Source organism: Monopterus albus, unplaced genomic scaffold, assembly GCF_001952655.1.
Source record: "Monopterus albus unplaced genomic scaffold, M_albus_1.0 scaffold32.1, whole genome shotgun sequence".
Classification (NCBI taxonomy): Eukaryota; Metazoa; Chordata; class Actinopteri; order Synbranchiformes; family Synbranchidae; genus Monopterus; species Monopterus albus.
Genome location: NW_018127912.1, coordinates 1,407,882 through 1,418,481, shown reverse-complemented (window position 1 = coordinate 1,418,481; position 10,600 = coordinate 1,407,882). Strand labels below are relative to the sequence as shown.

Below are 10,600 nucleotides of genomic sequence, written 5' to 3'. Positions count from 1 at the left end.
TTGATTTTCTGCACAATAAAATAAGCTTTAAAAAACCTATTTCCCAAAGTTGTACTATTGTTACTCCATGGTGGAAAGTACACCATGTGTATTTAATCAGACACTGTGCATATAACTGAATATCAGAATATTCTTTTATAAAGCTTCTATTTATAAAAAACAAGACCCATAATCACTGAAGCAGTCGCTCATCTGAGACAGGTGATAAAAGGCTTTACTAAATGTGAATCATCTGCCAAGTAATCCCCCAATAACACGGTACTGTTTGACTGCAGCCAGTAATAATACCTATTTGGTATATCTGTTTAAAATATGACAGTTGGTCATTATCTGAAGAGTCTAATATGTTAATGTAGTCCATCCTGCTTCTCATGGCCACCGAGTGTGTGTGTGTTTCCCAGGACATGGCTTTTCGTGGGACCTCCTTTTGGAATTAGAGTGTGTCCACATTAGGCCAGTTAAATTTGTTAACACATCTTTCTCTCTGTTTGAGCTCACTGACGGTTGACGGTTAAACTAAAGTAAGATGGTCTTTAGTTGCCTCTAACATTTCTCTAGTTTGTGATTGTTTGCATGTCTCAGTGAAGAACCTGTCAGTGTCCTGCTGGAAGACTATGATTATCATGGTACTACACATCAATAAGACCAAGATCCCATCATGTTCTTGCACAGGTTCCTGTCCACGGTGTGTTTGTAACCGAACATGTATTATTGCCATGATGGCAGTATCAGTAGAGTCTAGTGCAAGAAGCTTGACAGGCATACCGAAAATGTTTTCAAATTGTTTTTAATTATTTCACACCCTGATGCCAACATGTAAACAGTGACTGCTCCTGTAGATGTTTCAGTCAGGGGTCCCCACCCAGTGCCTGTGGTCCAGAACACACTGCACTGCTTTCAAATGTACCAGCAGGTCTATGAGAGTGGTCTGAAAACACAAAAGGCACACATTTCACTGCTCTGCTATACATGTTTAGAAATAATCTATCTTAATCATGGGAACAAGGGAACAGTAATAGATGGGGTGACCAGTTTATGGTAAAGATGAAGCTACAAGAAATCAGCTGGAAGCAGCTTGCAGTGAAAGCATTTGAGGAAAAACTGCACAGCTGAAGCAGCTTAAGGGGTTAAAGAATCTCAGTGTGGCGGTGAATGTTTTTTAGACTTAACTCCACTTTACGCACCGTTGCAGAAGAGAACCCGAAGCTCTGTGGCTCATCTGGACATTTCATTGAAGGGAAAAAAGTGAAACTTTATGGGTGGGGCTTGGTGAAAGGAAAGAGAGGGAATGGGGACAGACAACAGGGTGATGTGTGCTGTGAATTCGAAGCTGGGTGGGTCTACAGTGTTTCACATTCCCAAATAACTCCCAGGCCGAAGCGCTTTCAGGTAACTTTTATCCGCGTTGTTTACATTTTGTAAAGATATATATTGTGGACCATACTGAGTGAAGCGCTATTGTGCTTGACTTTTGTGTGTGTGTGTTGGGGGGTTTGTTTGTTTTTTGTTTTGTGGAGTTGAGAGAGGTGAACATTGGCGTAGTTTAGATTTTCAAACTCGCTTTGAATTGTACGGATGTGAGCGCAAAAATCTAGTATTAAAAGGACGCACGACTCCAAACTCTGTAACACAGAGCTGACCTGACTGTAGTGTTTATGTTTGGGTATGTAAGGTAGTGGTGTATTTATTTTTATTTAATGGGGTCGTATTCTCGCGCTCTTTTCAGAGTTGTTGGCTGTAGTAGGCTACGAGTCCTGCGTAACAGAGCGGCACCCATTTGGGATTGCCATCTAAACAAACGCGCCTTTCTTGTCGACGGAAACCGTCTAAAGCCCTGAAAAACGAGTCGTTAAACATTTCTGCTCATTACAAGTTGGATGTTAATTATGCTGAGCTAAGCTTTGAAGGACAAAACTACTGAATTTCTGAGCAGCGACCAGTGATGTCTATGACAGCTGATGTTATTCCAAAATTTCTCTGTCTGCAAAACTTCTGGGACGAGTTCGGACTTGGATGCAGCGGTTCTCGTCTCCTCTGACTATATTTTCTGTTTGAAACTAGTTATTTGGGATAGCTGTGCGTGTGTGAATCGATGCTCCTTCACTCACAAGCCTTTGTTATATAAGTCCGTCCGTGTAAAATAAATAATGATATGCATCCTTCCGCCTTTCCCCAGATATCAGTTTTCAGAGGGCCACAATGTTGATGTTGGCTGGAATCGTTGTTCTGCACATTACCACCATCATCCTGCTCCTGGTGGCCACCATTGATAATGTGAGTGGATTTTTTTTTTCTTTTTTTCTCATTTAAAAACGCCTGCAGAGGAAAAGCAATAGGGATTATTAGTTTATAATATCAAACAAAGGCCACACCTTTTTGCAAAGCAAAAGTAAACACCTCAAGTAATAGGTGCTGTACTTTGCCACCCAAATCTACACCTAACCCACTACAGCATGACTGGTCAATAAGTCTCAGTGCAATACCTGGAAAAAAAAAACACATTGCACATAACAGATCCGTCGAATGCATCTAGACTGTATACTGTATATAGTAGCTTCTGTTTTTAAGTACTCTATTTTCATTCTTATTTTTACCTCCCTTCTTAGTGCACATTCCTTTGTTTGCTTGCATTGTTTATTGCTTTGCTTACAGTGTTTACATTGTTATATTACACAGCCTTATATTGGTATATTGCTTACTTGCCCTTTGCCATTGCCTTACATAAGGATATGTACAAACACACTGAGAATCCTCTGCACCAGAGTCAAATTCCTCCTGTCCAACACACCTGGCCAATAAAGCTGATTCTGATACCACTGGAGAGAGACACCAACCTTTCCACAATATATTTTATAAAACTGTGACCTTGTAAGGATAATCACCTTTATTTGGCCAAGTATGTTACACACAAGGAATTTGTTTCTGGTACAGAACCGAGGCAGCCATCTGCGGCGGCAACTCACACCGATGGCTCTAACCATCGGGGGCAACGTGGGGGTTCAGTGTTTTGCCCAAGGACACTTCGACATGTGGACTGCTGGCACTGTGATTCGAACCTCCAACCCTCCAGCTGGGAGACGACCGCTCTACCCACTGAACCACAGTCGCCCACACAAGTTTAAACATTTGCTGAGAGAAAATCTGCCAAACCTTTACCAAATATTCCTTTACAAGCGAAGTCCTGTATGTGATTGACATCCTCTATCTGTATTCATTCTTGTCTCCCATTGTGTCTTCAGGCTTGGTGGGCCACTAATGCAGAGTCAACAGACTTGTGGGGCAGGTGGGAGTTGACAAGCTCAGGCTGGCATTACACCAACCTGAAAAGCTCCCCAGATGGTAAACCCCTTGGATCTTTTTATGAACAGGCAGTGATGGAAGAAGTAAAAGTAGCAATACCACAGTGTAAAAACACTTTGTTATAAGTAAAAGACCTGCATTCAAAATGTTACTTAAGTACAAAAGTATTAGCATCAAAACATACTTAAAGTACTAAAAGTAAAAGTACTCATTAAGCAGAATGCCACATTTAACATTAATATCTATCATATTATTAGATTATAATTACTGTTGCATTATTGTGTTCATCACATTTAAAGTTGCAGCTGGTTATGGGGGAGCTAGTTTTAACTAGTTTATATGCATTTAATTTGAAGTTCTGCTGAGTATCTTTTGACTTTTCCACTGAAGATCAATAAAGTTTCATGATTATGCTGTTATTTTTGTATTAATCTAGTTCTGAAAAGTAACTAGTAACTAAAGTTGTAAAATAAAAGCAGTGGAGTAAAAAGTACAATATTTTCTTCTAAAATGTAGTGAAGTCAAAGTATGAAGTAACATGAAATGAAAATTCTCGAAGTACAGATATTTAAAAATTGTACTTAAGTACAGTACTTGAGTAAAGGTACCTAGTTACTTCCCACCACTGTGAATAGGATTGGTCATGTGTTAGCTGTTATCTTTGTCACAATAAAGTTCATATAATGACTTGATCTGACAAGAGATTCCAGATGTTAAGAGGTTATAATGTAGACATAGAACTTGAACAGTGCCTCACTGTGAACACTACATCTGTTTCACTGCTGATCCTTCACTGACTGTGACTTTTGTTGTCATGCTGCTGCAGAGTATCTCCAGACTGTGCAGGGCACCTCAGTGCTGGCCTGTGTTTTTGCCATCCTGGCCTTGTTTGTGTTTGTGGCCCAGCTGTTCACCCTGCCCAAAGGCCAGAGGTTCACCTTCACTGGCATTTTACAGCTAATCTCCTGTAAGTAACCTGGAGTTAAACATCTCACCTACAGCCAGAAGAAATATTAGTTCATTTATTTGCCTCTTATAGCTGACTTTGTACATTTTTTTTCACGATGGGTGTGTGTTAAAAGCTTGACTATAAAGGATAATGATGTGAAACCTCAGTGTTTAAAGCTATGTTTCAATGTGACTAAATAATTTCATTTGATAGGACTGAACATAATACCTCTCAGCTTTTCCTGTGTGGAGGTGAGGAAAGGCAGTGTAAATAAGTTATGCTGTGTTTTATTAAGGAGCTGGACCTCTGCTCAGATCATTCATATCACATTTGCTACCAAATCTATTACAGCTCAGCTGAAGCACATTGAGTTTCTCCATAAGATGGATGAGAAAAATCAAGTTCTGCGGGAGAAAAATTATATTTTAGTCTGGGCAGAGGGCTGGAAGACGTGTATTTACAAATTCAACTTGTCTGATCAGTCCTAGGCCTCAATGACTCATGACTGCAAGTCACTGCAGTAGAGTAAACTGTAACTTTGAGTGACTTTGTGTTAATCTTAGGTGACTGTGAGTCTTTGTTCGGGTAAAACTCTGACAACTGAACATTCTCAGACTTCAGCCTCACTCTATTAAATGTCACACTGAGATGGCATTTTCAGAACATACTGCCCCTGTAAAGGTTATCTATTTTTTGTAGCATTTTCAGCAAGAAATTGGATCTAAGGGCAAATTGGATCTAAGGGCAGGCGTAAACATTCAAATGTGTCTCAAACCAAAATAATATCTGTTGTGGAGAGAGTGTGTTTTATACAGCAGGGTAGGAAACGTGATTGATTGTTCAAAAATCTGGGAATATATTAAGCATTTTTGTGAACATGCCACAAAGTTCTGCAACTAAAAATTGATTTTCTAAATTAATCTACTAATAATTTGTCAGTAACATATTCCAAAAATTGTGAAGAATGCCCATTTCACTTAAAGCTTCAGGCAGCATGTCCAAATTGCTTGTTTGGAAAACCCAGGCGTATTAAGGTTACCCATAGAACAAAACCAGCAAATATTCATATATTTCATATCCAAGGCCAAAAAATTGCACATTTGCTCAGTGAAAGTCAATAATCAAACTTGTATTTTCACTAGTGGATCAACTAATGACTTGTTTTAAGCTCTAGTGCTAATTACTGGTGTGTCAGAATACTGTGGTTATTATCAGTGCTTTACGTCTGACAGTAAGTTATTTACTAGGGTGATCGAAATCAGATGGTAACAGTTACAAAGTGCTTAACAGTAAAAATAGAGCAAAACTGTGAAAATACTCAAATTTCATTACAATAACAAAGTACAGGACTGCATATAAAAATAGAACAACCAAGACAATAGAATACATAGTTAAAATTGAGGAGAAACTGAGTCTCCTCAGGAGACCTCTGCCTGAGGATTTCAGGCTGTGCTGTGGTTCAGCATATCAACACTATAATAGGGACCCAACCATGCCAAGCCCTTAAAGTCATATAGAGAATGTTAAAAAAATCAGTTCTAAAACTCACAGAGATCTAGTGCAGGGATGTGGTCTGAGTTCCTAGAGTTTGTTAAAGCAGCAGCATTTTCACAGTCAGGCAGATGACTTGTATCTTGATGCCAAAGTAAAGAGAGTTACAGTAGTTTACATGAGTGGAAATAAAAGCAAAGATTATTTTACAATTTTACTGCAGCAGTTAAAATGATTTAATTTCAGATTGTCCTCAAGACCTGTCCAGGGTGGACCCTGGGATAGGCTCCAGCCTCCCCACGACCCTATTCAGGAATAAGCGGTATAGATAATGTATGGATGGATATTGTCCTCAAATGAAAGAAGCATGATTGCACCACTTGGCTGTTAAATGACAGACAACCCCTAGATTGTGAACTGACTCCTTAATATTAGATGACCAACAACCAGGTTAGGATTGACTGAGAATACTCAAGTGGAAGAGCTTTGTGAACTTTTTTTTCACAATACCATTAAATAAACCAGATCATCAGTGGCACTGCTACTAGTGTGTAAGAAACTTAGCCAAAGTAAAGTAATGAGATTCTGATATGTGTTGTTAGACGAGTTTATATCATTGGGAAATTAGCTATATTGGCAGTGGAACCATCTGCTATATTATCCTTGTTCATGAGCCTTATAATAGGAAAAGCAATTACTTCCTAATTGCCTTGTCTGGGAGTGTGTGACAATATTCCCCTCTTTCTCCTGCAGGCCTGTGTGTAATGATAGCAGCTTCGGTCTACACAGCTCGGCTGCACACCAATGAGACACAGGGAGGGTACGGACACTCCTATGTCCTGGCCTGGATCTCTTTTGTCCTCACGTTCCTCTTAGCGATCACCTATCTTGTCCTGCGAAAGAAGAGCGAGTGAAAGAATGAGGAAGGAGGGCAGGGCTGTGATCATGTTCCTTTGAATATGGTAAAATACAGAATGAATGCTTCAACATTTGTAAAAAAACCTAGGATAGCTGATCTCCATCTGCAGCTAGGAAAATGGAGGAGTCATGTTTAATCGCGAACAAGAGCCATTTGTTTGTATTTTGAATATTATAAGTTGAAATAGAACTTGTGCTAACTTCACATGAAGGCCCTTCATGTGAACATTTTCAATTCAAAGATTTCTGTTTGATTAAAGTGAGAAGAAGGCAGGGCAGTGTTTTATTCAAGAGTAGGGCTGTATGGGGTACAAAATGATGGTGGAGATTAGGGAGGTGCCACCTCTGAATGTGCTCATCTCATAGGTTGTTTCATATAAGCTTGTTCCTTGTGATTTGGCGCCATATAAATAAAACTGAATTGAAGAGCTCAGGCCACATTAATACTTTACATTTTGATAGATACACATACTCACTTTTTGGCCAAGAAATAGACACAACACACTCTGTGTTAAGTATGAAGCAGATTAACTTATTTTAGAGACTGGAAATGGGCAATATCTAGTATGGCTCATGGTCAAAGGAAGCTAAATCTGCACCTCTAAAACTCACACAGGCTTTAATGCTCAATTCTGATCACATTGACGTTTGTATGTGACATTTGTCCAGCTTTGATTTGAAAACCAGAGGTCCTAAATTTGACATGCATGTGCAAATTTAACTGAAATATGAGCCACGTGCGTACAAGAACATGCCATTTGTGACATTTACATTACTTTCCTTCCAACTTGATTTCTCCAAGTTGAAGAGGGGTGTTGACTCTGAATGATGGCAGGACTGAGACATTGAAAAAAAAAAAAACCCACATGAATTCCATTCTTACCACTGTGACTTTAGTTGCATGGCCAAATATCGGATACGAGTCAGATCTAGGACCACAATTGGAAGTGACCCAGATCTGATTTGGTCACATATCCGTTAAAAGATCAGATGTGACTCACTGGAGGGAGAAAAAATTAGAGTAGTCTATAATTGCTAAGTATATTTGACCATAGAGGAATATGACTCTGGTACAGAGGGTCTCACTGTGTTGTACAGAGGGTCTCACTGTGTTGTGAGGCAACAGTAGTAGGGAATAACAATGGGAATAAAAATAAAGAGTAGAAAAGAGAACAAGAATAAACTGTATACAGGAAATGTGTGCCATCAAAAACAGGAAAGGAATGAGAGGAAACAGACAGCTTTTAGAAATATGTATACAGGTGCAACTCAGTAAATTAGAATATCATGGAAAAGTCCATTTATTTCAGCAATTCAACTCAAATGATTGTCTTCTGGACAACTGTCAGATCAGCAGTCTTCCCCATGATTGTGTAGCCTAGTGAACCAAACTGAGTGACCATTTTGAAGGTTCAGGACACCTTTGCAAGTGTTTTGAGTTGACTAGCTGAGTGGCATGTCACCATATTCTAATTTATTGAGATAGTGAATTGGTGGGTTTTTGTTAAATGTGGGCCAAAATCATAACAATTAAAAAACCCAACGGCTTAAACTACTTCAGTCTGTGTGTACTGAATTTATATAATACACGAGTTTCACTATTTGAGTTGAATTACTGAAATGAATGGACTTTTCCACGATATTCTAATTTATTGAGATGCACCTGTATCTATGTACATTACGACGGAAGATGGTAGAGTGGTTGTCTATGGGAAGACCCTAACCTGAAGAAAATGTAATCAGAGTCCACACAAGCTTGCAGAATTAATATCCTGGTTTCAGTTGAGAAGTTTCTTGGTTTTATGATATTCTAATTTATTGAGATGCACCTGTATATAATCATTTAAGTAAAGTGCACAATATTCCTCTTACTGGAGTCAGATCACACTGACTGATACAAGACCGGTGTAGCCTAAATTTAGTTTCTTCTTTGTTGGTCCCAGGACAGTGGCGGCTGGACGCCAATCATTTGGGCTGCAGAGCACAAACACGTCAAGGTGATCAAAGCACTACTGAATAGAGGCGCTGATGTCACCATCAATGATAAGGTAAGTTTTCACTAGTCAATTCTGGGATTAGTGTTACTTTGAAAACTGTTTTTGCTCAATCTTTACAATAGCAGCTCCCTTAAGTTTCATATCAGCTAAACAAAGCTGGAATGGAAACCTGGACACTGATGGAATTTGCCTCATTAAAAATAATTTTATGCTTAAAATATCTCTCTCTAAAATATCTTTTTTTTTTTTTTTTTCATCAGACCAGAGAATCTTATTTCTCACCATCTTGGAGTCCTTCAGGTGTTTTTTAGCAAACTCCATGCAGGCTTTCATGTGTCTTGCACTGAGGAGAGGCTTCCGGCGGGCCACTCTGCCCTAAAGCCCCGACTGGTGGAGGGCTGCAGTGATGGTTGACTTTCTTTGACTTTCTACAACTTTCTCCCATCTCCCGACTGCATCTCTGGAGTTCAGCCACAGTCATCTTTGGGTTCTTCTGTACCTCTCTCACCAAGGCTCTTCTCCCCCGATAGCTCAGTTTGGCCGGACGGCCAGCTCTAGGAAGGGTTCTGGTCGTCCCAAACGTCTTCCATTTAAGGATTATGGAGGCCACTGTGCTCTTAGGAACCTTAAGTGCAGCAGACATTTTTTTTGTAACCTTGGCCAGATCTGTGCCTTGCCACAATTCTGTCTGTGAGCTCTTCAGGCAGTTCCTTTGACTTCATGATTCTCATTTGCTCTGACATGCAGTGTGAGCTGTAGGGTCTTATATAGACAGGTGTGTGGCTTTTCCTAATCACGTCCAATCAGTATAATCAAACACAGCTGGACTCAAATGAAGGTGTAGAACCATCTCTGGGATGATCAGAAGAAATGGACAGCACCTAAGTTAAATATATGAGTGTCACAGCAAAGGGTCTGAATACTTATGACCATGTGATATTTCAGTTTTTCTTTTTTTAATAAATCTGCAAAAATGTCAAAAATTCTGTGTTTTTCTGTCAATATGGGGTGCTGTGTGTACATTAATGAGGAAAAAATGAACTTAAATGATTTTAGCATATGGCTGCAATATAACAAAGAGTGAAAAATTTAAGGGGGTCTGAATACTTTCCGTACCCACTGTATACAACAGCTATATTTACCGTTTATTGCACTGGAGTGATTGCCGTGGCCAGTCATAAAGTCATGGATTAAGTGTCCATCAGACTTGGTCAGATTTGACTCACTTTGGCAGGTAGTGCGAACGTAACCATAGTTTCCTTGTGACAGAGCCAGGCTCGGTATTTCCTTATTTCAATCTTTATGCTAGGATAAGATAATCTGCTGGATGTAGCCTCATATTTATCATAGAGATATGAGAATGGTATAAAGCCTCTTATCTAACTCAACAAGAAAACATCTATCCCAACATGTCATATCGCTTTAGGTATCTAACAAAGTTACCGGTGCTCTATTGAGATGTAGTAGTTGGAAGATATTCTGTTAGATGAAAATATTCACCCTGTATTACTATGTTATGAGGTTGACAGCTACTACTGCAGGTTTCCAGAGTCAAGTAGTGAATAAAATACTGTATCTGAGAAGGTATGATATGTTGACAAAACTACAACATTCATGTTGCTGTACTTGAACAGCCAGAAAAGACGAGCCTTGATTTACAGTACAAGTAGATTTAATCATGTATCACTATTTTACAACCGACGTATATTATCCATTTTTCATGTATGTACATTGTAACAATTATATTTTTGTAACATTTCATATGGAGTGTTTATAATCATGTTTGTAGTTGGCTGCTATTAAAGGAATAGTACATGGAGTGTGTACAAGTGAACATAGTGCGAACAGGGATGGAGGGCAGTGCAGTTTCAGTTCATCATATTATAGAGCTTTTGTTTTTAATTATATTGGAATTTAAGCCATATCATTTATGAATAAAAACAAA

The 10,600-nt window shown here is 39.1% G+C and overlaps 1 protein-coding gene across 3 annotated transcripts; it reads left to right on the top strand.

Annotated features, from left to right (window-relative positions):
• Positions 1 to 1,152: 1,152 nt before the first annotated feature.
• LOC109958437 (epithelial membrane protein 1) lies at positions 1,153 to 7,950 on the top strand. Of its 3 annotated transcripts, none has more exons than XM_020597083.1 (5): positions 1,153 to 1,389; positions 2,177 to 2,274; positions 3,240 to 3,339; positions 4,127 to 4,267; positions 6,494 to 7,950. In XM_020597083.1, exons 2-5 carry the CDS (start codon positions 2,200 to 2,202, stop codon positions 6,652 to 6,654), a joined length of 477 nt encoding a protein of 158 aa, XP_020452739.1. In that variant the 5' UTR covers positions 1,153 to 1,389; positions 2,177 to 2,199; the 3' UTR covers positions 6,655 to 7,950. The 3 variants fall into 3 exon arrangements, with proteins under 3 accessions (XP_020452739.1, XP_020452740.1, XP_020452738.1); XM_020597084.1 differs by lacking the exon at positions 1,153 to 1,389 and adding an exon at positions 1,643 to 1,663; XM_020597082.1 differs by lacking the exon at positions 1,153 to 1,389 and adding an exon at positions 1,985 to 2,076.
• Positions 7,951 to 10,600: the final 2,650 nt, after the last annotated feature.